Source organism: Chaetodon trifascialis, chromosome 20 (assembly GCF_039877785.1).
Source record: "Chaetodon trifascialis isolate fChaTrf1 chromosome 20, fChaTrf1.hap1, whole genome shotgun sequence".
Lineage (NCBI taxonomy): Eukaryota > Metazoa > Chordata > Actinopteri > Chaetodontiformes > Chaetodontidae > Chaetodon > Chaetodon trifascialis.
The window spans coordinates 183,568-209,266 of record NC_092075.1 but is presented as its reverse complement, the minus strand read 5'-3'; the positions used below and the strand labels follow the sequence as shown (position 1 = coordinate 209,266).

Here is a 25,699-nt window from a genome sequence, read left to right as displayed (position 1 = left end):
GAACAGATCTCTTTCTCAGGGCGGAACCATCCTTCTGGTGTTCGTTGTTGCCGATCGGACTCGGTCCTTTGGTCCCTCCATGTGTTTTGTCTCTGTTCAGCTGCGTCTCATCGGTTTGTCTGCTTGTCCGTTTTCGGGTTTTATCCGGTAAAATCCTCCGTTGTTACCGGACATGTCGGGCGGCGGGAGTCTCGCGGGCGGCGGGAGTTCTTTGTTCTCCGGGTTCCGGGTTCTGGGACTTTATTCCAACCACGTGCCGCACGCGCTCAGGTACCACAAAAAGCACCGGGAGTTCTACGTGGTGACGGCGGTCGGTCAATGTTTCCACACGTACAACGTAAGAAACTTTACCCTGATGTGTTTATACCCGCGTGTGTTTATTTCGTGTTTCCGCGCGGACGCACAAACGTGTTTTTATTGATTTTCAGCATGTTTGTCCGCTCACGGCTTCCGTCACACCGTCAACATGTTTCTGTCGGCTAACAACAAAGTATTAATAAGTCTGTCCTCATCTGTTTGTGTCCTCACCTGTCTGTCTGCCTGTCTGTCTGTCCGTCCGTCTGCATGCCTGTCTCTGCCTCTCTGTCCGTCCGTCTGTCTGTCTGTCCGTCTGTCCATCTGTCTGTCTGTCTGTCCGTCTGTCTGTCTGTCCATCTGTCTGTCTGTCTGTCTGTCCGTCTGTCCATCTGTCTGTCTGTCTGTCCATCTGTCCGTCTGTCTGTCCGTCTGTCCGTCTGTCTGTCCATCTGTCTGTCTGTCCGTCTGTCTGTCTGTCTGTCCATCTGTCTGTCTGTCTGTCCATCTGTCTGTCTGTCCATCTGTCCGTCTGTCTGTCCGTCTGTCTGTCCGTCTGTCCATCTGTCTGTCTGTCCGTCTGTCCGTCCGTCTGTCTGTCTGTCTGTCTGTCCGTCTGTCTGTCCATCTGTCTGTCTGTCTGTCCATCTGTCTGTCTGTCCGTCTGTCTGTGAAGGAGTTTTGTTCTTTAAGTGAAAAATCAAAGAAGACGATGTACCTGTCATACGTGTGTGTGTGTGTGTGTGTGTGTGTGTGTGTGTGTGTGTGTGTGTGTGTGTGAGTGTGAGAGAGAGAGAAGACGTCCTGGCTGATGTCTTGAGATGAAGACATCTGTTTTGTCAGGACCTCACAGCATGGTGGTGATGATGATGATGAACAGTGGTGATGAAGGACAGGCGGTTCAGGCGTCTGTCCTCAGGCCAGAGGACGTTTGATCGTTGTCTTCATGTTCAGGACTCGTGTTGCTGTGGATGAAGATGCATTTGTGCCTGTCTGCTCACCTGGTCCAGGTGTTGTTGCTGTTGTTGTTGGACTTCCTGTTGTCTGATGACTCGTATTGATGACGTCCTGTATTGATGCTTTCAGGTGAACCGGTTGGGGATCGTTGCTGTCAGTGAGTAAATTTCCATATTTTTAAACTGAATTTGCTCTGACGCTGCCGCGAGTTCTGCTCTCTGATTGGCTGGTGTGTTGTCATGTGACGTGGTGGTTGCCTAGGTAACAGCCTTCCAGACGACATCAGCTGCGTGGCGGCGGACAGGATGTTGGTGTTCGCCGCCGCCGGACGACTCATCAAAGCCTTTGCAAGGAACAAAGAGGTCGAAAAAAACTTTATTTAAAACGTTTCAGACATTTCTGTTGTTTTAAAAGTTTTTCTTTCTAAAAAGACAAATTGTAATAAATTTTTTTCAGAATGTTTGGAGGTTTTGGATTTTTAAGAATTTTCTAAATAAAGATCCAAACACGATCATTTGAAATGACATGAAAAATCAAAGCGAGCATTCTGAACCTGTTCGCTCTCCGTAAAGGTGGTGATGACTTACCACGGACACAGACAGGAAGTGCGTCTGCTGCTTCCTCTAGGCGATCAGCTGATCTCTGCCGACAGTGGTGGTGATGTCATCGTGTGGGACGTCCAGGGAGGAGGTGGGGGGCGGCCTTCACTTGCTCTCACCTGTTTCTTTATTTTACCTGTCCTTTTACCTGTCATGCTTTGCTCTCTCTCTCAGACATTTACTTGCAGCTACAGTTCGACCCCACCACCTTCGATGTGTCGGCCATGATGCACCCCAGCACCTACCTGAACAAGGTGCTGCTGGGAAGCTCCCAGGGTGCATTGCAGCTCTGGAACATCAAGACCAGGTTAGCATCCGGGCTGAAGAGAGTCTTCATTCCATCCGGGTCCGGCTGGGCTCGGCTCAGTCCGGCTCGGCTCAGTCCGGCTCGGCTCAGTCCGGCTCGGCTCGGCTCAGTCCGGCTCGGCTCAGTCCGGCTCGGCTCAGTCCGGCTCGGCTCAGTCCGGCTCGGCTCGGCTCAGTCCGGCTCGGCTCAGTCTGGCTCGGCTCGGCTCAGTCCGGCTCGGCTCAGTCCGGCTCGGCTCGGCTCAGTCCGGCTCGGCTCAGTCCGGCTCGGCTCGGCTCAGTCCGGCTCGGCTCAGTCCGGCTCGGCTCAGTCCGGCTCGGCTCAGTCTGGCTCGGCTCGGCTCAGTCCGGCTCGGCTCGGCTCAGTCTGGCTCGGCTCGGCTCAGTCCGGCTCGGCTCATTGACGTAATGATCAGCTACAGCTGGTGGTTTCACGGCGGGTCGTGGAGTCGATGTGATGGTCCTTGTTTGTTTGTGATGGTCCTTGTTTGTTTGTGTTCTCAGTCGGCTGCTGTTCTCGTTCCCTGGCTGGTCAGCAGGTGTCACTGTTCTGCAGCAGGTCAGTGACTCAAATATATGAAACTGATGAAAATGAGCTGATGAACATTTTGAGACGTTTTCAATAAAGTAAGACGAGGACGAAGTCAGAGATGAAACCTTCCGGCTCATTGGTCGATATTTTTCATGGTAAAACCTAAAATCATTTCCCAGAGTCCTGCTGTGGATGTGGTTGGTGTCGGCACAGCGACAGGACGCATCATCGTTCACAACATCCGATTGGACGAGACATTGATGAGCTTCACGCAGGACTGGGGACCAATCACCTCACTCGCTTTCAGAACAGGTACAGGTGGTCGTCTCTCGCCGCTTCAGTCACTGCCATTGGTTCTCTGTCTGTCTCTGCCTGTCTGTCTGTCTCTCAGCTGATGATTGATCAGCTGATTGATTGGCTGAGCTGGTCTTCCGCTGAAGGCTCTGTCTTGTTTTTGTCTTCCATGTCCTCCATGATTGTTGATTGTTGATGATGATGATGATGATGATGATGTGTGATGATGATGATGATGATGATGATGATGATGATGTGTGATGATGATGATGATGATGATGTGTGATGATGATGGTGATGATGATGATGATGATGTGTGATGATGATGATGATGGTGATGATGATGATGATGATGTGTGATGATGATGATGATGATGTGTGATGATGATGATGATGATGTGTGATGATGATGATGATGATGATGATGATGATGATGATGTGTGATGATGATGATGATGGTGATGATGATGATGATGATGTGTGATGATGATGATGATGATGTGTGATGATGATGATGATGATGATGTGTGATGATGATGATGATGTGTGATGATGATGATGATGATGTGTGATGATGATGGTGATGATGATGATGATGATGTGTGATGATGATGATGATGATGTGTGATGATGATGATGATGATGATGATGTGTGATGATGATGATGATGATGATGATGTGTGATGATGATGATGATGATGATGATGATGATGATGATGTGTGATGATGATGATGATGATTGTGTGGTGATGATGATGATGATGATGTGTGATGATGATGATGATGATGGTGTAATGATGATGGTGTCTCTCTTTGGTAGACGGTCCTCCCATCATGGCGTCTGCCAGTCCTCAGGGCCACATTGCATTCTGGGATCTGGAGCGCCGGCAGCTGGTCACTCAGCAGAGACACGCCCACAGCACGGCTGTCGCCGCAGCAACCTTCCTGCACGGAGAGCCGCTATTGGTCACCAACGGAGCTGACAACGCCATCAAGGTAAAAGAACGAAGGAGCGAAGACGAACGGTGAACGTTTCCGCTGATTTTAATGATTCTAAATGCTAAATTATTGTCTTTTACTGGCTTCTATTTGTAATGTCCCTTTAAATGTACTGCATTTTATTTTCATTTTTCTATTCTCTTCTAATTTCTTAAAATTAAATAAATAAAATGTATGATGTGAATGTATTTTTATGCTTCTGTAAAGCACTTTGAATTGCCTGGTGTATGAATTGTGCTATACAAATAAATTTGCCTTGTTTTCATTTCATTTATTCTTTTTTTTTTCAGGTGTGGATATTTGACCAGGAGGGGGGCGGAGCCAGATTGCTGCGGAGTCGTCAGGGCCACAGTGCTCCACCCACCACGATCCATCACCACGGCAATGATGGAAAGAACATCCTCAGCGCCGGTTGGTCGTCCTCACATGACCTCGTTTATTAATCGTGTTTCTAAATGTTTTCTTTCTCGTTTGATTTGATCTGTTTTTGGTTTTTCACATTAAATAATGAAACATCTCACATTTTCAGGTTTTTTTATTCGTCTTTCGTTTTTCTCCTTTCAAATGGAATCGACATTTTCTAGAATAAATGAACGATTGTCTTCTTTGCGCCCCCTACAGGTCAGGATGGGACGCTGCAGTCTTTCTCCACCGTCCACGAGCGTTTCAACAGGAGCCTGGGTCACGGTCAGTCCAACCAGACTCTGTTCAAAAAGTTTGGATTTTAAGACGCCGCGCTGAGTGAGAAGAGAGATGCTTTGTGATTGGTCGACATCTGCTGTTTGATTTGTCGTCCACAGAGACGATGAAGTAAAAGACATTTTTTCTCTTTTTCATTTCACCACAAATAAGGAAAAAACGAAACGCTGCTTTTTTTACTTTACAACTTTTGTTGTTGTTGTTTGTTGTTGTTACATTAGAAGCTGATTGGTGCATTCTTTTTAGCCACATTGACCTCTCTGCCAATCAGAGCTCTCGTGTTGAGCTCTGCTTCACTGAGAAACATGAAATGCAGATGATCTGAAGGAGGCTGAACGTCGTTCTGTGTTTGGATGTTCTGTCCAGGTTCCATCAACAAGAAGAAAGAGAAGAAGAAGAAGAAGAAGAAGAAGGAGGGGTTGTCCTACGAGGAGCTGCGTCTTCCTGCCATCACGGCGTTCTCCTCTGGTGGGCGCTCTGCTCTACTTCACGCTCAGAACTGCACAGACAAAATGTCCCTTTCAAGTCGCAGCTGATAGGTTCTCTCTCCTTTGATTGACAGTTGCTGCCCGTCAGTCAGACTGGGATGGCATTGTTGCGTGTCACCGTGGTCGCCTAGCAACCACCACATGGAACTACCAGCGGTGCACCATGGGAGCTCACCATCTGCAGCCACCAGTCACTCGCAGGGACGCCATCGCTACGGTAACACCATTGTCACACCTGTGCTTCTCTAAGCTCCACCCCCCACTCTCTCTGAGGGTCATGTGACTTCCTGTCTCCAGGCTGTCAGCATCACTTCCTGTGGCAACTTCGCTGTGATTGGCTCTTCATGTGGGCGCGTTGACGTGTTCAACCTGCAGTCCGGCCTGCATCGTGGTTGCTATGGTGACAGTGACAAAGGTGCGTTCACCTGTTCTCACCTCTGGTTGGTTCTGTCCGTGTTCTCTCGTTAACGCTGCTCCGTCTCGTTCAGCTCACAGCGGAGCGGTGCGAGGCGTCGCCACGGACACCCTGAACCAGCAGACTCTCACCGCAGGCTCTGATTGGCTGCTCAAGTTCTGGCGCTTCAAGACCAGGAAACAGGAAGAGCAGCTGAAGCTAAATGCTGCACCAGCTAGCATGATGCTACACAGAGACAGGTAGCTAACAGTTAGCATGATGCTACACAGAGGCGGATAGCTAACAGTTAGCATGATGCTAACAGGAAAGGCTTGCTAACTGTATTCTCTTTATTTTCTCCTAGTGGAATGTTAGCATTAGCGCTCGATGACTTCACGCTGCTGGTGGTCGACATAGAAATGAGACGGGTTGTCAGAAAGTTCGCCGGTCACCATGGCAACATCAACGATATGGTGGGTTCAGCAAAGCTAACACAGCTAACAAGCTGCTAATGATAGCATGCTAACTGTATTCTGCAACGTTTCTCCTCAGACGTTCAGCCCTGATGGCCGCTGGCTGGTTACCGTGGCGATGGACTGCACAATTCGTACCTGGGATCTGCCGTCTGGATGGTGAGGACGTCCAGGACAGTGTCCAGCTCAGAGACACAGAGAAACACTTTTAGAAACTGCTGATGCTGACACGCAAACGTTTGTTTGTTTATTTGTTTACCTATTTACACTTTAAATGTTGTTTTTATTTTTGTTCTCTCTTCAGTCTTGTCGACTGTTTCCTGGTTGCCATGGCACCGGTGGGTGTGTCCTTGTCTCCGACCGGAGACTTCCTGGCAACGGCTCATGTTGACAGCCTGGGCATTTACCTCTGGTCTGAACCAATCAGCTCACAGGACTTTAATGAATCTGACACCTGCCCAATCACAGTGCAGTGCTCAGCCAATCAGAGCCTGTGTTCCTTTCATGTTATTGTAATATTTGTAAAGATGACATCTCTGATCTGTTTGAGCAGCCAATCACAGTGCAGCTCTCCTCCCTCAGGACCAATAAGAGTCTGTGTGGACCCGTGGGGCTCCGCCCCTTGCCGGTAGACTACCAACCATCTCTGGAGACGCTGCCCGGGGTAACAGTGGACGAGTCGGAACAGGAAGTGACATCAGAGCAGGTCGATGATGCTTACCAGTCAGCTGATCAGTTAGGGGCGGAGCTTGTGACTCTGTCTCTGCTGCCAGAGTCTCGATGGAAAAGTCTGCTGCACCTGGACACCATCAAGGTGAGTCTGTCCTCAGAACTGGTCTGGAGTCAGTTCTTCTAAACTACAAAAGGAAGCAGTGAGCGAGGAGGCGTGGCCTCTCACGCTGCCGCTGCAGCCTGAAAGGTTCAATAATCAGCTGTCAGTGTGACCAATCAGAGGCTGTGTTTGTCTGTAGAGGAGGAACAAACCTGTCGCGCCTCCTGCTGCTCCTCCTGCTGCTCCCTTCTTCCTCCCAACGACTCCTGGTCTCACGCCTCGATTCATGTCGCCCACGGCAACCCAGCAGGAAGCACAGGTTCAGCTTTGATCTTTAAAAAACATTACCTCTGACCTCTGACCCCTGACCTGCAGGAATGACAATAATGATGAATGATGACACTGACGTGTTGTTGTTGTTGTTGTTGTTGTTGTTGTTGTCGTTGTCCTCGTCTCAGTCCAAGCTGCTGGGTTGGGGTCTTCTGTCTCAGAGGTCAGAGTTCAGCTCTGATCTGGAGTCAGCTCTTCAGTCTGGATCATGTGAGTTTCAACATGTTTCTTTATTTCAATCAATTCTGAAATATTTTTTGGTTTTTGTGTTTTTTCTGAGCTCATTCGATCAGAATCGTTAAATGTTTCAAACATGTTTTTGTTTTTCCTGTAAAATAGTTGTTTTTTTTAACTTTTAATCTGTAAAATGTTTGTTTGTAGAATTAAATTAAGAACTCTGTCTCTGTCTGTCCCTCTCCCTGTCTGTCTGTCTGTCTCTGTCTGTCCCTCTCCCTGTCTGTCTCTGTCTGTCCCTCTCCCTGTCTGTCTGTCTGTCTGTCTGTCTGTCCCTCTCCCTGTCTGTCTGTCTGTCTGTCCCTCTCCCTGTCTGTCTGTCTGTCTGTCTCTGTCTGTCCCTCTCCCTGTCTGTCTGTCTGTCTGTCTGTCTGTCTGTCTGTCTCTGTCTGTCCCTCTCCCTGTCCCTCTCCCTGTCTGTCTGTCTCTGTCTGTCCCTCTCCCTGTCTGTCTGTCTCTGTCTGTCCCTCTCCCTGTCTGTCTGTCTCTGTCTGTCCCTCTCCCTGTCTGTCCCTCTCCCTGTCTGTCTGTCTGTCTGTCTGTCTGTCTGTCCCTCTCCCTGTCTGTCTGTCTGTCTGTCTGTCTGTCTGTCTGTCTCTGTCTGTCCCTCTCCCTGTCTGTCTGTCCGTCTGTCTGTCTGTCTGTCTCTGTCTGTCCCTCTCCCTGTCTGTCTGTCCGTCTGTCTGTCTGTCTGTCTGTCTGTCTGTCCCTCTCCCTGTCTGTCTGTCTGTCCCTCTCCCTGTCTGTCTGTCTGTCTGTCTGTCCCTCTCCCTGTCTGTCTGTCTGTCTGTCTGTCTGTCTGTCTGTCTGTCTCTGTCTGTCCCTCTCCCTGTCCGTCTGTCCCTCTCCCTGTCCGTCTGTCTGTCTGTCTGTCTGTCTGTCTGTCTCTCTCTGTCTGTCCCTCTCCCTGTCTGTCTGTCTGTCTGTCTGTCTGTCTGTCTGTCTGTCTGTCTCTCTCTGTCTGTCCCTCTCCCTGTCCGTCTGTCTGTCTGTCTGTCTGTCTGTCTGTCTGTCCCTCTCCCTGTCTGTCTCTGTCTGTCCCTCTGTCTGTCTGTCTGTCTATCTCTGGCTCTCTCTCCATACAGTTGATCGTCCACTGCGTCTCCTGAAGGATTGTGGGCCGGCAGCGCTCTCGGTCGAGCTCACCTGTCTGTCACCAGAGGGGGGTGGAGCCAGCAGTCTCCTGCTCGCCTTCATTCAAATGATTGACAGCATGTTGGCAAGTGGGCGGGACTTCGACCTGGCTCATGCCTACCTGGCACTTTTCCTAAAGGTCAGCCAATCAGAGTGCAGCAGTCCTCTTTTATTGTGAAAACCTCTCCTCAGCTTCCTGTTTGTCATCCGTTTTTTTTTTTGTTTTTCAGCTTCACGTCCGCTTGCTGTCACAGGACGCTGTCGCCATGGCAGCGTTGCTCCACCTGTCTTCCCGTTTGGAGGCGGGGTGGGCGGAGCTGCGGGCATCATTCGACCAATCACTGTGTCTGCTGTCATATGCTAAGAGTGCACTGCTGTGACGCTCACACACACACGCACGCACGCACGCACGCACGCACGCACGCACGCACGCACGCACGCACGCACGCACACACACACACACACACACACACTCTGTTGTATTAAAACTTGTTGGATGCTGTTTCCTGTTTTTAATCTTCTTTAACATTTTTCATTTTTACACTTTTAAAGATAAAACATCAGACAGTTTTTAGGTTTTGAGATGTATTGATTCAGCTGACACCAGCTTATTACTGATTATTGATCAGGATCAGCTGATCAGTGGCAGGAAACGAGCGTTTGTCCAGCAGAAAGCGCGACAGTAAAACGTTTCCCTCATTTTGTTTGATTCATAATTCTGTAAAATAAATAAATGAATAAGGTCATAATGCATCAGACTTCTTTTATATTTAATCGAAACCTTTAGTTCAAAACAATCTTTCACGACCTCGTTAGTCATGTTTTAACTGAAGATCAAGGTGCTGCATTACTACATCAGAAGTACTCTGTGTACTTATACACACACATACGCCGCTAACATGAAAATAAAATTAATTATTCAGACAGCCAAAATTCCAAAGTTAACGTTTATTAAAAAAAACACAAAAAAAATTCCATCACATGTTCTGCTGCCATGACATCATCATGACATCACTCAGACAGCCAGAGTTTGAAGGTTCGGTCGTAGGAGCTGGTGGCAATCAATTTCCCATCAGGTGACACGTCCACACCCATCACCTGTAAACACACATAGGTGTGACATGTTATGTACCACAGGTGTCTCCACCAATCAGCAGCAGTGACAGAGCTGACCAATTAGAGCACAGCGTCTGTACCTTCCCCTCATGTCCAGCGAGCGTCTTCAGCGGTGTCCAGCCTGGATGACTCCAAACCTTCGCAGTGTTGTCGTATGCGCCAGTCAACAGGAAGTGACCGTCTGTGGCTATACACAAACAGGAAGTGATGTCAAAGACCAACAGGAAACACAGTTGTCAAAATCAGATGGAAGAAAGTTTGATAAAGACTGAAGGACGAACTACAATCCTCCACTGGCCAATCAGGCTGCAGTTTACATCCAGTGCAGAGGACAGAGAGACAATCACCTGCTTCGGGTATTGTCAGAAATGTGTGAGGTCACAGTGACCTTCGACCTTTAAATGTCACAGAAAAATTCAAACACTGAAAGAAATGAAACACAAGTTTACGTTGGAAGCGGACAGCAGACAGCAGGTTCTGGTGGGCGGGGACTGTGTACAGACACTTCCTGTTTCTCAGCTCCCAAACCTTACAGGTGTTATCGCCACTTCCTGTCGCCAGGTGATACCTGACAGAGCACAAGGAATAAAAAAACAAAAAACAAAACATGAAATACAGAATGCAGCTCCTCAATTCTTTCGCTGTGCTCGTCTGATTGGCTGTGTGCTTTGCATGCTCGTCTCCGATTGGCTTACCCGTTGGGAGAGAAGTGCAGGCTGTAGATCTCCTTCAAGTGTCCCTCCAGGAAAACGACGCAACGTCCCGTCCGAAGGTCCCACACCCTGCCGAACGCATCCAGGCCTCTGATTGGACGAGAGCCCAGAGACAGACATCGATACGATGAGAGGTAACAGTGACATTTGAGCTGCTCGTTAAACGCCACACCAGCCTGCTCCTGTGCCTTCGTCACATTCTCAGTATGTCTGCAGCCTCAGCGTCCACAGGTAAAGACGCACCTGTACACAGGTGTGTGGAAACCTTTTATTCTTCAACAGTTCGACTGCTTCAGTTCCAGCTGAGACGTCAACAGACCGACACTTTGACAGAAACTACAGACGAACGTGCTTCTACGACGCTCAGGTGTCAGCCGACAAACACACCTGCATCCTTTCAGCTGCTGAAACTATTGCTGCAGTACTACAGTGTACAGTGCGTACTGGCTGGGTGCGGTGTGCAGTGCAGCGTGCAGTACAGTGTGTACTTTACCCAGTAGCAGCCAGCGACCCATCGGGGTGGAAGTGGAGGTCGTGGACTCCTTTACTGTGACCTTCCTGATGGAGGATCTCCTCCTGGACCTCCAGATCCCACAGACGCCACGAGTTATCGTAGCTGCAGAGGACAGATGGACAGATGGACAGATGGACAGATGGACAGGCGGACGGTGAACACTGTGTGTATTAGTACACAGAAATACTGCTGTGAGTCAGCTGGTCTGTGGTCTACCTGGTTGTTCCCAGAAACCTCCCAGACGGATGCCACGACACTCGAGACACTCGCTCACTGTGACCCTCGATGTCCGCCACCGGCTCGTCGCTACGGCAACCAGGAATAGAAAACATATTAAATGAGGACAGAAAAGCACATCCGAAAACCCACTAGTTCCCCACGTCTCCCCTCTTTCCCCTCCCCCCATCTCTTCCTTCCTCCCCTCCTCGTCTCCTCTTTCCTCCCTCCTCACCCCCTCGTCTCCTCCTTCCTCCCCTCCTCATCCTCTCTTCCCCCCCTCCTCGTCTCGTCTTTCCTCCCTCCTCGTCTCCTCTGTCCGCACTCCTCCCCTCCTCCTCCTCTCTTCCCCCGTCTCCTCTTTCCTCCCTCCTCGTCTCCTCTTTCCTCCCTCATCTCCTCTTCCCCCCTCCTCATCCTCTCTTCCCCCTCCTCGTCTCCTCCTTCCCCCCCTCCTCATCCTCTCTTCCCCCTCGTCTCCTCCTTCCTCCCCTCCTCATCCTCTCTTCCCCCGTCTCCTCTTTCCTCCCTCCTCGTCTCCTCTTTCCTCCCCTCCTCATCCTCTCTTCCCCAGTCTCCTCTTTCCTCCCTCCCTTCCCCCCTCCTCGTCTCTCCTTCCTCCCCTCCTCATCCTCTCTTCCCCTGTCTCTTTCCTCCCTCCTCGTCTCCTCTTTCCTCCCTCCTCGTCTCCTCTTTCCTCCCTCCTTGTCTCCTACCTCTCCAGGTTCCACAGCTTCACAGACCCGTCAGCAGCGCATGAAGCCAAGCTGACGTCTGATTGGTCGAGTGAGACTCCTGCCTGCGGGCGGAAGACAACTGCACCCACGTTGGTGTTGTGTCCTTCAGCCAATCAGAGAGTAGAGACAGGGGGGTGGAGTGAAAGCATATTTAAAGTACAGTATATTTTTATGTTTTCGTCGTCTCGTTTCATCTGATTCATCAAACTCAAACTGTCTTTAAACGACCGTTTGAAAGGTGAGAATAAAAATAATTTATTTTTTAATTTATATGTATTTTTGTAATTCATGTTTTAGAAATACTAACAAACAAAAAAAAACTCGACACTCGAGAGAATCGACATGAAAATTATTGCAAATTTTACGAGAAATAAAAACATCAATCAAAATTATTACACGTGCTGAAAATAAAACGTAGAAACACAAAATAAACTTTATCAACACAAAAACACAAACAGCTCCGCCCACCTCTGAGAGTACGAATCAGGTTGCAGTCGGGGACGGACCACAGCTTACACAGGCCGCTCCTGTGGGGGGGTGTCAAGTTAGCATGTTAGCATTAGCTTCAGCATCACGTGAGCGTGTGTAATTCAGCATGCTAAAATGTGTGTTGCTAGCAGATGCTAATGCTAGAGCTAATGCTACAGTGGGCGGGGCTTGGTACCAGGAGGCGGTGGCCAGCATTTTGGAGTCGGGGCTGAAGTGGCAGAAGCTGATTGGTCGATCATCACCGATCTGACTGCAGAAGTTGTTGAGATTCTGGAGAAGAAGAAGTTTGTTCAGAGATCATGTCCATGTGGCAGCTGTCCTCACTTGTCCTCTGTCCTCACACGTCCTCTGTTCAGTGGTTCAGTGTCTTCTTAACTAACGCTCTGTCTTGTTGTTGGTTGATTCATATTAATTTTAAGAATTCATGAAATGTCCTACTCGTCTGTCCAGGCCTCAAACGGCCGTCTGGACTGATTTTTTCTTATTTACTAAACGATTTGACTGTGATTGAGTTTGTTTGTTGACTGATTTGTTGTCAGTTGAATAATACTGACCCCCTCTGATCATTTTTTAAATAATCAATGAACACAAAAGACTCGTCCCATCCCGTCTCACCCTCAGACTCTTGTGCAGCTCCTGTTGCCGCATCGTCCTGGTTGCCTCAGCGACGTCCCTCTGATCACGTGCAGCCTCAAGACGCCTCATTGCCCTGATGGACCAATCACAGCGCGAGCTTGTGAGACACAATCAGATCAATCCAACGTCTGAGACTGCTGCTCAGTTAGAGACAAGAAGAAGAGATGAGAGAAGAAATGAGAAGAAAGAGAAGAGACAAGAAGACAAGAGAAGAGACGAGAAGAAGAGACGAGAAGACGAGAAGAAGAGACGAGAAGACGAGAAGAAGAGACGAGAAGAAACAAGAGGAGACGGGAGGGAGATGAGACAGGAAGTGAAGAGCCACATTAGCTTCTGTGTCTGATTGGTTGGTTTGTCGCTGACTCACCGTGGCAGAGAGTATTTGGCCAACCAGAGCCGAGCGTCCTTCAGGGAGGCGGAGCCTTCGTGATACCATGTCTGCTGGCACTGTGATTGGTCAGACAGAAAACAAAGTTTCTGCTGTTTGCACATTATATTCTGGATTTAACATGTGACTGTTTTCCAGAACTCTGATTGGTTCAACCTGCCGTCAGAATTCAGCAATTTGACTTTCACAAAGACGTTCAGGAAACATATTCAAAGATTTAGTTTGAGATACAAAATCAAACAGGAAGTGCAGAGCTCTGAGTGTGTGTGTGTGCGTGCGTGTGCGCGCGTGTGCCGACCTCGTCATGTGACCTCTTGGCTCTCTCTTCGTCTCTCCTGGACTTCTTCAGAGCGTCGGGGCCGACCACAGACAGAACGCTCCTCAGCCTGCCGCCAAACACGAGAGGAAACTTTCTGATCACTTTCAGCAGGAAATATTTGTTATTGATCGACTCATCGAGTCCATTGGTGGGTCATTTTCCCTCAGTAAGGACTGCAGACACAGCCAGCATCTGTCTGTCTGTCTGTCTGTCTGTCTGTCTGTTCCTCTCATTTAAACCCCCTCGTTTTTTGTGTGCAGCATTTTCTCAGCTCAGTGCGAGGAGAAAAATGCTGCTGTTAATCTGACAGACGCTAACATGCTAGCACCAACACACAGGCCTGTTTGGGAACTAATATGATGAAATCAGCAGCTCCCGTTAGCTGCTCCCGTTAGCTGCTCCCGTTAGCAGCTCCCGTTAGCAGCTCCCGTTAGCTGCTCCCGTTAGCAGCTCCCGTTAGCAGCTCCCGTTAGCTGCTCCCGTTAGCTGCTCCCGTTAGCTGCTCCCGTTAGCTGCTCCCGTTAGCTGCTCCCGTTAGCAGCTCCCGTTAGCTGCTCCCGTTAGCTGCGTTAGAAGCTAAAAACAGGAAGAGTTCAACAGGTCTTCTCTGATTCATTTGCATTTCGGGAGCTTAGTTCTGATTGGACATCAGAGATAATGATCTCAGGAAGTGACATCACGCTGAATGAGATCATGTGTTTCGTGTGTTCTGATGCTGAGGAGGAGGAGTGAGATTCTTGACTGATTCACCTCCTGCAGTGTCTGCGCCTCCCGTCAGCTCTGCAGCGCCTCCTGGAGGAGGCCTCAGACCTGCTGGCTGTCTGTTACAGAGCAGATCCTGCAGGTTCAGCAGAGTCCACCTGAGTCCTGAAGGCGGACTGACACGAGGGTCTCACCTCCTCCTGAGGAGGCGTCAGGCAGGTGGACCTAATAAACTGGACTCTTTCGTTTGGTTGCCATGACTACATGACACGGACAGACAAACTGTTTTATATTTTGCAGATTTTCTGGAACTAAATGAGGTTTTTTTTTTTTTTCATTTGAAAATTATGTCAAAACTATTAATTACTCTCCAAACAACTTTCTCACTTGGTTGATTGGTTGTTGAGTTTCTGAAGCATCTTAAATCTCTTCTTCATGTACCTCTCACGGCGGTCAGCTGGTCCCTCTCCGAACAACGTGATTGGCTCTCCCAGCGCTCGGAGGCCGGCCTTCACCTCAGCGTCGTCGGTGGAGACGGTGATCTGTCGCGCTCGTCTGCGCCGCTCAAACGCCGCGAGCGCTTCCTGCTGCCGCTCGCTGACCCGCTCCTCCAGCTCAAGAGTCTCTCCTGCACAGCATCATGGGAAAAGAGTGTCACTCTCACACTCACACACACACACACACACACACACACACACACACACACACACACACACACGTCCACCTGGAGTTTACCACATGACACCCACCTGAAGAGATGTTGATGTTTCCCGCCTCGATCCCTGCCTTCACCGCATCACTTCCTGGTGCCGTGCTGCTCGCCGCCTCTGAATTCAAACGCTCACGCTCTTTTTCCTCCAGGCTTCCATAGAAAACACGACTCTTCTTCACGGCCGGAGCGGCGTCCTCGTCGTCTGACATTTTAGTTCAGTAGTAGTAGTAGTAGTGGTAGTAGTAGTAGTGGTAAACCTCCACCGCAGAAATCGAGCTAAGATGACGAAGGCGGAGAGAAAAACTAAATGATGAAGAGTGAAATGTAGATCTTATGAAAGATAGAAAGAAAGTGGAGGAAAGATTTGGTAGAACAGAGTAAAAAACAATATAAATGTGAAGCATTTCGATGGTACTAGAAAATAAATATGTTTTAAATAAACAAACATTAAAAACACAAAGAGCTGATAATCACAGTTTTATGATGAAAACTGAAAGAAATCAATAAAAATCCCCCATAAAAATCCTAATTACTCATCAACACTCATCTTCTATGATTTCTGTAATATTTCAGTCAATATTTCTCCTCAAAGGCAAAAACTTCCCTCCGCTGAGCTTCAATCAGCTGTTTCCAGGACAATCCTCTGAACACTGAAAACTTCATTCTTTAATAAAACACACACAGAATCACATGTGACAAGTTTAGTCTGATCAATGAGAAACGTTTTTAAAAAGGTTTTTAAAAGGTTTTTAGACGATTTTCCTTCAGAATTTGGAGGATAAAAAAAGATTTGGTCAGATTTTAAAGAGGAAAGAGAAATACGACAAAACGAGGAACACACAGCTAATGTTAGCGTTAGCATTAGCATCAACATCAAAAAACTCAACGTCACACATCAAATCAGTCACATTTAGCCGAAACGCCGCAGGTTTGATTGACAGCTGCGAAACGTCTCACTTCTAAATGTCAACTTTAAAACACTTTTCATATGAAAACTTACATTCGAAGAACAACGACGTGTTCGCTTTTTGGAGCGGCGCGACCCGGACCCGGACGTAAACGCGTCATCAGCTTCCGGATCAAAGGTTGTTCTTCCGGTAACTGAGAGAGTGGCAACAGCAAACACTGACAAGAGACTTGAAAACCCGCGCAAACACTGCAACGACATACCTGTCAGGTAACGTTATCACAGTAATTGAGAGTATCGTTGAAAGAGAGAGGAACGTTCGTCTGTTTCCGGTTAAATTCAATGTTTTCAGACGGTCGAGTCGACGTTAGCAGGTTAGCTTAGCCTCTCAAACAGCACTGAGCTCAGGACTGTTCATGCTGTTAGTTGTGAAAGTTCACTTCTGCTCTTTTGTTTACGTTTACTTATTATTCTACACATTTTTATTGATCAGCTCATGAAAGGCATGACGTGGTCGCTGAAAGTGATCGAACTCAACTGACTTGTGGTCAGTTAGCAAATCCACTGAAAAAGTCTGCTCGGTTTATTTCATGTCACTGTCACATAATGTAAATCAATTCTTCTATTATATAATCAATATCATTGGCATTCGTCACTTTGTGGGGCCTGATATTTGCTGTTTGTGTCTGCTCTAAATAAAGTGGCAGAAGAAAATCAGAAGATGTTGAGGAGGAAACCGACTCGTCTGGAGCTGAAGATTGACGACACGGAGGAGTTCGAGAGCGTCAAGAAGGAGCTGGAGGTGGAGATCAATATCAGTATCGATCAGTTCTATTGATAAAGATCCGCACTGTCAGTCACAATCAATACTATTGATACAGGTTTTCAGTTTCTCTTCAGCCCCCCACCCTTAGTAGATTCATCGATTAGTAGATCAGTTGATCTGTTTATGTGATCAATAAATCCTTCTAGCATAAACTAAGAAAGCTGTTGGTTAGTTTTGTTTATTTATTATCATTTATTTGTTGTTCCTGTGAATTTCCTTTTGTGGCGTGGCCGCCTCAGTGAACTTCATCCACAATGAGCAAAGCCGCGGAAATGGCCTGCGCAGCTTTTTCTTGTGACGGACGGAAGGACAGACGGACCGTGGACCTGAGCGTCCTCACCTTTCTCCTCCTGGATATTCATACCGTCGCTGCGTCCTTCTGCTCGACTCTTTCCGTTAGTTTTCTCGTGTTTCTCTGCAGTCGTTCGGTCATCAGTTGGTCACATGATCACAGAGATGACGTCAGAGCGCCGTCTGATGGTTCGACTGTTCAAACATGTCTTCTGTTCAATGGAGACGAAAGTCCACGAAAATAACGAATCGGAAGACATGAAGGCGTCTTCTATGGCTGATCTGGGTGCAGATCTTCTGACTTTTAATGGACTGAACAGTTTATTTGTCGGATTAACAGTAAAAACGGTTAGTTGCAGTCACGTGATACAGAGGACGAACTGTGTCAAACGTGTCCATATGTCCGTAGAGAGAGACGCTCTATTCTGTTCAGACAGGAAGTAGATCGCCATAGTAACAAACAAACGTGAAATATTTTAGTGAAATGTTTCAAAATCTTCAGCCCAAACTTTTATTGAGAGGCTTTTTTTTTTTTTTTCAGGCCCGGAAGCGTCAGCGAGACGAGGCGGAGTCAGGAGGCGGGGCTTCTGTTATCAGTGTTGACATCATTGGAGGCGGGACCTCTGCATCAGCGTCTTCCTCCACAGGGGTGTCGAGGGCGGAGCTTATCAACGAGCGAATCGGCTACAAGCCCCACCCCAAACCTGCGACACTGCCGACCTTGTTTGGAAGTTTACAGTTTTAATAATAAACAATGTTTGAACAGAAAAAGCTGTTGTGGTTTGTTTGTTTGTTTGTTTGACAATAAAATGTGTCTGAATATGTTTGGAGAGGAAATGACATCAGATTAGGAATTTTTAAAATAAAAGTTTGTGATAAAATGAAAAAGCTCAGCTTCTACGGAGGCCCAGAGGGGTCACAGGGTGGAGCTAACCTCCAAACAACAGTGTTGTTCCCTCTGATCCAGGAGCAGGTAGTGTGTCCATCCTGTTACGACACAGGTGTAATCACTGATTATTGATAATCGATTATCAGACAGGAAGTCTGAGTGGGTTCAGTCCACAGCAGCAGCTTCTCGGGTCTTTAAAGCTTATTTTTCTCAGATTAAACCACATCACAGTCACATTTAGCAAATTGAATTCTGAATATTTGTTTTTTTCCCAGACATAAAATATCAAAACGTGTAAAGTCAATAAAACAAAAAAACCTGAGACACTGACAATAAAATCTGATTTCATGGATTAATGAACGCCGACAGATTATTAGTATTGTTTTTTATGGAGGCCCTGAGCGGACACCAACAAAAATGTCTCTGTGAACTTCAGCTCATGTCCTTTCAGGGCCTCCGTACAGCATCAACACAAACTTTAGGATTTCATCCACACACACACACACACACACACACACACACACACACACACACACACACACACACACACACACACACACACACACACACACACACACACAGAGTGACACTCAGATGGTTTGCACCTAAAATGTTGAATTTTATTGTTCATTATCTGTTTAACATTTCACCTTAGAACCGTTTTCCTCCATCTTCAACATAAAAACAGTGAAAATCAAGTTACAGCCATGAAGAAACACTGTGGAAACGTTTTTGGCAAAATCATTTTTGTTTTAAATTATGTGCTTAAAAGTTAAAAGGTTTTAAGGTTTTACAGCAATAACTTACGTTTTACAGTGTTATCTGTTTCCAAGGCGGCGCAGAGCGAGAAGTTTTCGGCAGGTTTCAGATTAAATGAGTTCTGTTCAGCAAACTTCTCTCTCTGGAAAAAATGCAGATTGTGTGAGCGAGGTTCTGAAAAAAGGTTTTTAAATCCATCGACAAGAAAACGTTTCAGTCTGTCAACATTTCAAATGAAGCGCGTGAAAAACGTGTGAAAAACGCGTGAAATGTTCTACAGAATCCAGATTTCAGGACATTTTGGATTTTTCTGGAATGAAGTTCAAAAGACTGATTGAAGTCAAAGTTACATTTGACGTGTTTAATCTTCGTCCTCAGTTTCAGACACTAAACTGTCTCAATGTGGAGAAATAAATACATTTTTACGACAGAAGAAAAATCTCGTTTTCAGAACCAAAAAAAAAAGAAAGCCTCCAAAATGGCAGAATCAGGTCAGACGCTACAGCTAGCAGAAACATTATCATTATCATCATCGTCATTTTGTCACCATGGTAACTGTCATTTGTTAAGGTGGGGGGTGGGACCATGCGGGGGACACAGGCAGAGAGGGGCGGGGCTAAGCGCTACACATCATTTTAGTGGTATAAAAACATAAAAAGTTCATTTTTAAAGTTTTCTCTCATCAAACAAAGAAGCTTGAATGACAGGTGAGAAGAGCCAATGAGGGCAGAGGAGGAAGGGGAGGTGGGTGGGGCTAGCACTTAAATACACACTTCCTGTACAGTTCAGTTCACAAACACTTTCGGACGTTTCTCCCTTCATATTTACATTTCCTCCATTTATCAGCTGTCCCAAGTGAGACGGCCATTCGGCGTCCAACTAGTTCCACGTCCTCCTTCCTGTTTCTAGTCACACTGACGTCACGATGTACGAGCCCCTTTCACCACCACCACCGCCGCCGCCGCCACCACCAGCACCTTCTCCTCCTTTTGGCTCCCGTTTTTTGGTGACGGGGGTGGGGATGAGTGAAGGTCGCGTGGGGGTGGTTGATGATGTCGTGGTGGTAGGCGTGGCTGTGGTGGCGACATCAGCGTTGCTCTTTCTCGGGCTCGGGGTGTAGTTGAAGGGGCTGACTCGAGCTGCCACGGCGCCGCTGCGCTGCTGACTGCGCTGCTGCTGTTGCCTTTCGGGTGGAGGCTTGTCGTCGAGGCTCTCGCAGCTCCGCCGCAGATTGAGGTTGGAGGACGAGGAAGAGGAGGAGGAGGAGGGGATTTTGGAGGGGGCGGGGCTGTCGATGACAGGCGGAGCGTTAGCAGCAGTGGGAGAGCGGGCTGAACAGGAAGAGGAGGACCGTGGGTTGTTGACGGGACAGTCCTCCAGACGAACCCACACGTCTTCTGATTTGTCAGTGAAGTTCCGCCCAGCTGATGAGTCACCGCCGCTGCTCTTGGCCTTCCTCCACGTTCCCTTTGACCTCACGGTGCTCTCCTCTTCACTCCGCCCCTTGTCGCTGGACTCCGATGACGCCGACAACACTGACGAAGAGCTTCCTGTCCTCTTCCACGTCCCCACACGTGGTAACGATGTTGAATGTTTACCGCCACTCCCTCCTCCTCCCCCGCTGCCATTTTCCCGTTTCCAGGTGCCAGTGCGACTGAACCGTGACGATGTCACTTCCTGCGGGCGTGATGGGCTCTCGGAGTGGGAGCGGTTGACGTCATGTCTCCTGGTTGTTGGTGGCAGCGGCGTATCAGGGCTGGACGGTGACTCCAACGTAGCTGCTGCTGCAGCCGCAGACTCCTCCAGCTTCCTCTTCAGCGTCGGACTCGGTGCTTCTTTGATGAAGGTTGACTGACGAACGAGCGCCGGCTTCTCCGGCTCTGCCTTCTGCTTCTTTGCCGCCGTGGAGCTGCTGACTCTTGAAGCCGACTCACTCCTCGGGATGCCGCCGGTCCTAGATGCTCCGCTCTGTTTGGCTGGTCTGGAGGCAGATGACGACGATGATGATGCGCTTCCTGGAGACGCTGTGCGCGGCAGCTGTGACAGCTTTCCCCCTTTCTGATTGGCTGTGGAAGCTCGAGACGGCGTGGAGTCCCGAGAAGACCCGCCTCCTCTTTCAGCGCTATCGATGCCTCCTGGAGCTTTGGCCACAGCCACAGCTCTGGGTTTGCTCCTCCCCCTGGCTGCTTGCTCCACCCTTGGCTTACCTGTGATCAGACTCCTATACACCTTTTTCCCACCTCTCACCACCTTCGCTTCCTCCTCCTCCTCCTCCTCCTCCTTCTTCTTCTTGGCCTCCAGTGTGGTGTGTTCTCCAGCCTTCAGGATTCGTGCTCCTCGCTTCATCGCCGCCTCACCTTTCTCCTCCAGCTCTTCTTCTTCTGCGTTGTTATTGGTAGGTGGCAGGCGGAACGGCGAGCCCACAGACTTCAGGGACAGGACTGAGTCAGAGTCTGACGACGGTTGCCGGGAAAGCGATGAGGCGGCAGCAGCCGCAGCATTCAGGCTGCTGACGATAGAGTTGGCACCTTCCTGGATCGCCTTCCAATCAAAGGACTCAGAGTCAGGGGAGGCAGGGCTTTTCGGCACCTCTGAAGGCTCCTCCTCAGCCAGAATGCCATCGTCGGCTTTGGGAGCAGGAAGTGGCGTGGTGACAGTGGCGGAGACAGTGATCGCAGCGGCTTTCTTCTTCTTCTTGGGCATGGCGGAGCTGATGCATTCCTGCAGCAGGTCGTCCTCCGAGTCGATGCTCAGCGAGCTGAGTGACGAGTTCCTGGAGAAGCAGACGGGCGTGTCCTCCACGTGAAAGGCTTTGGGAGCGTAGCCACTGGCTGCAGGGGGGCGGGTCTTTGGCTCTGCCTCTGGAGGAGGAGGAGGAGACTTTTTTCCCTCTTTGCCTCCATCTTGTTGCTCAGATGGCTGTGGTGGAGCAAACTCCTTGTTGTTGTTCTCTTGGTCGATGTCACTCAGCGAGCTGAGTGACGAGTTCCTGGAGAAGCAGACGGGGGTGTCTTCGATGGCAAACTTCTGCTTTTCGTCCGTGGCTGTTGGATTGGTCACAGGTTTCGTTCGGGGGAAAACTGCCGCCGTCTGCTGCTTTCTCTTCCTTCCTTCTTCTTCTTTTGTTTTCTTCTCTTCATCCTTGTCACCGCCATCGTCTTCATCGAAGTCGAGTGAGCTCAGCGAGTCATTGCGTGAGAAGCAGCATGGCGTGCCTTCGATGGGCGTGTAGTGGCGCGGTGAGTCAAAGGCAAACCCTGGTTTTGCTTTGGCAGCTGATGCTGTGGCAACGCTGTACATCGCCCGCTGGGGCATTGGCTTCACGGGCGACGTCGGCTTCTTCTTCTGCTGCTGCTGTGGGCCGAGAAGAGGTGGGGCCGGGGGAGGAAGAGGTGGGGGAAGGGGTGGTGTTTGGAGGGGCTCGCTGTTTGCCGCCGCTCTGATGGGTTTTCTGGGTTTGGCTTTCGGCATGGCAGCACTAATACACTCGGCGAGAATGTCATCACCATTCTCGCCCTCAGGAAGTCCAGCCCGCCTCCCTTGGCCAGAGGTGGGGGGGCCTACAGATATGGAAGCTGTTGCCGCCTCCTCATTGGGTGGAGAGTCAATGGTGAGGTCACTGAGCGAGGTGGCGGTGGAGAAGTTGAGCGGCGTTCCCTCCACACAGTAAACTCTTGGCACTTCCTCTGGTGGTGGGGGCACGTCCTTCCTGGGCTGTGACTGGGTGCAGCTTTGGGGTGGGAGGAGCTTGTAAACAGGAAGCTGGCTGGGTTTCCGTGGCGCTGCTTGTTGCGGTTTCTTTGGTTTCCGGGATGATTTGGGCATGGCCATGTTGATGCAGGCCTCCAGGATCTCGATGTCGTCGTCGTCATCCGATTCATCGAGGATTGGTTTTGGCGCCTCCGCCTCCATCACCTCGTTCTTTCCATCGTCATCCTCTTTCTTCTTCTTCATCTCTCCTGCAATGTACGGTTCATCCAGACTGAGCGCGCTTAAACTGGAGGCTCGTGAGAAGCCGTGCGGCGTGCTCTCCGTAGCAAAGTGCAGCAGGACGTCGACGCTGCTCTCCTCCTCATCCTTCTTCTTGGTCTTTTCCTGCTCCTTTGTTTTCTGCGTTGGCGGCGGCAGTGGCGGCGTCTTGGCACGGCTCGGCGGCATGGTCTGTCCCGGGCTGTCGGGCAGGTCGCTGGGGCTGACCACGCCACTCGGCACTCCGCTGCATGGCTCGCTGGAGCGCACAGAGCTGGCGATGGATGAAGTGGAGAAGCTGTCGAGGGAACTGACAGACGTGCAGCGGCTGAACATCAGTGGCGTCTCCTGAGCATACGGCTGCTCCGGCGGACTCTTAGGAGTCCGGGCACCTGAAGATGATGTCACATGGTGGTGATGGTGGTGATGGGCATGACCGTGATGGTGGTGATGACCTCGTCTTCCTCGTGTGGAGGGAACGGTGGTAGCGGAGGCCGTCTGGCTCTCCGCCTCCTTCTGCTGCCTCTGCTGTTGCTCGTGTGCATCCTTCTCGCTGACAGGAAGTGTCGGGTAGTCATTAGGGCTTCCCCCACAACCGCTAACGACGCTCCCACCTCTCCTTCTCCCAATGACATCAACTTCCTCCTCTTCCTCCTCTGATGACAGCGAGGAAAGTGAACTCCCTCTGGAGAAACAAATGGGCGTGTCCTCCACACAGTATGTTTGTGTTGACTCCTGGTTGCCTTTTGGCACCGCCCGATTGGCTGAGGGTTGAGGTGGGCGGATCTTGTTGGCAGAGGATGATGGAGGAGGGGGGACGGGTGGGGCTGCAGTTTCTTCTGGCTTAAACAGCGGTTTGCGAGCAGTGTCAGCGCCATACTTCAAGCTGTAGTCGATTGGCTGCTCACCTGTGGAGTCACCGGCATAGCTTGATGTTGCTGTAGCAACGACGTAGCGTGGTGGCGGGACAGACGGCATGCGGCTGTTGGTTGTTGCTGGGTCACTGCCGTCATTCCTCCTCCTCAGCCTGGTGTCCTGCTCATCCTCCTCATCACTGTCGATGCCGCCGCGGTGACTTGGACTCTGTCTCCCAGAATTCAACTGTTCGTCTGAGTACTTCAGGCTGTAATTGATGGGTGTGTCCAGCTCAGCGCCATCATCGTCTGCCATGTGATTGGCACTGCGGATCTTGTGTGCCAAGTCAGCCGGGTACTTCCTGTAGACGCAGCACTTGTTGGCTCCGCTCTCATCTGATGAGTAGAAGGGCTCCGATGACGGTTTGGTCTTGCCGCGGTTGCCGTAACCGTCAGCGCTCGTCACGCTGTTGAGGCTGTCACTGGATGCTCTGACACTGGGCGGGAACACTGGCCGAGTATACGCCGCCTCCTCACTCGTCCTCTTTGACCCATCTCCGTTCTTCGGGCTGGACAGCACTGGTGTGTTGGCGTACGAGCGCGTTGTGCTCCCTCCTCCTCCTGCGCCATTACAACCCCGCCCCTTCCTGTGTGCCGCCTTTGGGCTCAAGTTGTCAATATTGTCGAAAGTCTCTGACAGCTGTTGGGCATCCAGCTCCTCGAATAACGCCTTTTGTTTGCGGGCGTGCAATGACGGGGCGCCAGCGCCTGGTGACACCACGCTGGCGTCCTTGTAGCGTGCCGGCCGGTTGGCCATCAGGTTGCGCAGGGCGGCAGCGCTGCCCATAGCGATCATTTTATGGCGAGAGTGGATGAGGTTGCGCAGCATGCCCACAGCACCCAGCTCCCATAATGCCTCCTGGTCTTTAGCGTCTCTGGCCGACAGATTCCACAGCGTCCCGCAGGCGTTGGAGACGATGGTCAAACTGTGAGACTTCAGGTGCTGCAGCAGAGTTGGCAGACAGCCGTGCTCACGCAGGATCTGCCTGTAAGACACGGTGCAGGCAGAAGGCGGATGAGTGAGCGGCTGTCAGTGTTTAATGCACGCGTGGATTCTGCAGGTTACCACAGGTTGCTGACTTTACAGCTACCTACCTGTGCGCCTCGTTCGTGGCAATGAGGCTGGAGACGTTGCGCAGGATACCGCCGCCGCTCTCGATGATGGCGAGTGTGTTTGTGTGGCTGCGGTGCGTCAGTGTTCCCACCAGGAAAGCCAGAGCGCCGTCCACAGCGCAGATATCAGCCTTGTTCTCGGTACAGTGAGCCGACAGGTTCCATAGCGCGCTCAGCACAGACTTCAGAGTGGACTCCTGACCGGAGGACAAAAGCAAAAGTGAAAAACTACAGAAGAGTTTAGTCTGAGCACCATCAGTCCAGAGAGAGGATAAAATAAACGAATGAAGACAAACCAAATGATAGAAAAGCTGCTTCTGTTCACCTTCTGGACTTCGAGGGCACAGCCCATCAGTGCTCGCACGCTGCCGACCTCGCGTAGGGTTTTCTTACTGTTGACATCAGCACGCCACGACAAGTTCCTCAACACACTCGCTATCACCTGAAAAACAGAGGAAACAAAACAACAAACAACTGTTGAAAATCTGGTTTGCACAACAAATGTGTTTATGTCCTGACACCAACAAATCTCCTAAATAAATACACGTCAAGAGCTCAAAGCCTCCATCTTGGAGGTGGCTGCTCAGAGTTGTGATTGGAGGGTCATCGCTGTCTGACAGTGAGAACCGAGGAACCAGCTGGTAGAAACCAGGCGTGAAGGGAACCATCGGGTACGAGGTATGTTATTACAAGTCGCTGAGTCTTTGCTGAAGGCTGCAAGTCAAATATTCACGGTGGGTGTTGGACTCCACATGGTCGTCCGTCACAGGCTCACAGGTGCACTCAAGGTGTGGAGAGCGTTGGTACGCCGTCCTCCGGCGAGCAGCAGGATGACGGTCGGCTCCTCCCGGGCTGACATGACGGGTGGGTCGTTCCCTTCAGTTTGGATTCACTGTCACTGTCACAGGTGAAGGAGTTCCAGCATCTCAGGGTCTTGTTCACCAGTGAGGGTCTTCTCTCTTCTGGTCCTCAGCTGTGGTCCTG

The 25,699-nt window shown here is 49.9% G+C and overlaps 4 protein-coding genes across 8 annotated transcripts in view; 2 read left to right on the top strand and 2 right to left on the bottom strand.

Moving 5' to 3' along the window:
- Positions 1-46: 46 nt before the first annotated feature.
- wdr36 (WD repeat domain 36) lies at positions 47-9,251 on the top strand. Its single transcript, XM_070989521.1, has 22 exons — positions 47-337; positions 1,381-1,408; positions 1,513-1,613; positions 1,824-1,941; positions 2,025-2,157; positions 2,661-2,715; positions 2,868-3,000; positions 3,803-3,978; positions 4,272-4,392; positions 4,603-4,668; positions 5,047-5,148; positions 5,243-5,385; positions 5,466-5,583; positions 5,657-5,822; positions 5,927-6,035; positions 6,115-6,194; positions 6,340-6,447; positions 6,618-6,849; positions 7,007-7,126; positions 7,266-7,347; positions 8,457-8,644; positions 8,736-9,251. Exons 1-22 carry the CDS (start codon positions 173-175, stop codon positions 8,883-8,885), a joined length of 2,694 nt encoding a protein of 897 aa, XP_070845622.1. The 5' UTR covers positions 47-172; the 3' UTR covers positions 8,886-9,251.
- A 4-nt stretch (positions 9,252-9,255) lies between these two features.
- On the bottom strand, positions 9,256-16,116 carry prpf4 (pre-mRNA splicing tri-snRNP complex factor PRPF4). Of its 3 annotated transcripts, none has more exons than XM_070989517.1 (15): positions 16,048-16,116; positions 15,085-15,711; positions 14,777-14,963; positions 13,613-13,700; positions 13,294-13,373; positions 12,906-12,999; positions 12,466-12,560; positions 12,270-12,328; positions 11,781-11,904; positions 11,065-11,154; positions 10,828-10,950; positions 10,317-10,424; positions 10,071-10,189; positions 9,702-9,808; positions 9,256-9,603 (listed from the first exon to the last, which is right to left on the bottom strand). In XM_070989517.1, exons 2-15 carry the CDS (start codon positions 15,254-15,256, stop codon positions 9,517-9,519), a joined length of 1,533 nt encoding a protein of 510 aa, XP_070845618.1. In that variant the 5' UTR covers positions 15,257-15,711; positions 16,048-16,116; the 3' UTR covers positions 9,256-9,516. The 3 variants fall into 3 exon arrangements, with proteins under 3 accessions (XP_070845618.1, XP_070845619.1, XP_070845620.1); XM_070989518.1 differs by having other exon boundaries at positions 15,085-15,323; XM_070989519.1 differs by having other exon boundaries at positions 9,434-9,603; positions 15,085-15,377.
- Positions 16,117-16,120: 4 nt separating this feature from the next.
- Positions 16,121-17,826, top strand: cdc26 (cell division cycle 26 homolog). The gene is made up of 3 exons (XM_070989520.1): positions 16,121-16,224; positions 16,656-16,756; positions 17,613-17,826. Exons 2-3 carry the CDS (start codon positions 16,676-16,678, stop codon positions 17,814-17,816), a joined length of 285 nt encoding a protein of 94 aa, XP_070845621.1. The 5' UTR covers positions 16,121-16,224; positions 16,656-16,675; the 3' UTR covers positions 17,817-17,826.
- Positions 17,827-18,578: 752 nt separating this feature from the next.
- Positions 18,579-25,699, bottom strand: part of apc (APC regulator of WNT signaling pathway) — a 33,044-nt gene continuing 25,923 nt past the window's right edge. For all 3 annotated transcript variants that reach the window (XM_070989514.1, XM_070989515.1, XM_070989516.1), the window contains exons 15-17: positions 25,041-25,157; positions 24,698-24,912; positions 18,579-24,588 (exon numbers count right to left, since the gene is read on the bottom strand). In XM_070989514.1, coding sequence (XP_070845615.1) covers positions 19,629-24,588; positions 24,698-24,912; positions 25,041-25,157 — 5,292 coding nt within the window. In that variant the 3' untranslated portion in view covers positions 18,579-19,628. The remainder of the gene's footprint in view (positions 24,589-24,697; positions 24,913-25,040; positions 25,158-25,699) is intronic.

Coding starts and splice junctions, on each gene's coding strand:
- cdc26 (XM_070989520.1), top strand. CDS start 16,676: ATGTTGAGGAGGAAACCGACTCGTCTGGAGCTGAAGATTGACGACACG. Junction 16,757..17,612: donor GCGTCAAGAAGGAGCTGGAG/GTGGAGATCAAT, acceptor TTTTTTTTTCAG/GCCCGGAAGCGTCAGCGAGA.
- prpf4 (XM_070989517.1), bottom strand. CDS start 15,256: ATGTCAGACGACGAGGACGCCGCTCCGGCCGTGAAGAAGAGTCGTGTT. Junction 10,951..11,064: donor AGGTTTCTGGGAACAACCAG/GTAGACCACAGA, acceptor TGTCCTCTGCAG/CTACGATAACTCGTGGCGTC. Junction 9,604..9,701: donor TCGCTGGACATGAGGGGAAG/GTACAGACGCTG, acceptor GTGTGTTTACAG/GTGATGGGTGTGGACGTGTC.
- wdr36 (XM_070989521.1), top strand. CDS start 173: ATGTCGGGCGGCGGGAGTCTCGCGGGCGGCGGGAGTTCTTTGTTCTCC. Junction 6,036..6,114: donor ATGGCAACATCAACGATATG/GTGGGTTCAGCA, acceptor GTTTCTCCTCAG/ACGTTCAGCCCTGATGGCCG. Junction 6,448..6,617: donor AGCCTGGGCATTTACCTCTG/GTCTGAACCAAT, acceptor CTCCTCCCTCAG/GACCAATAAGAGTCTGTGTG.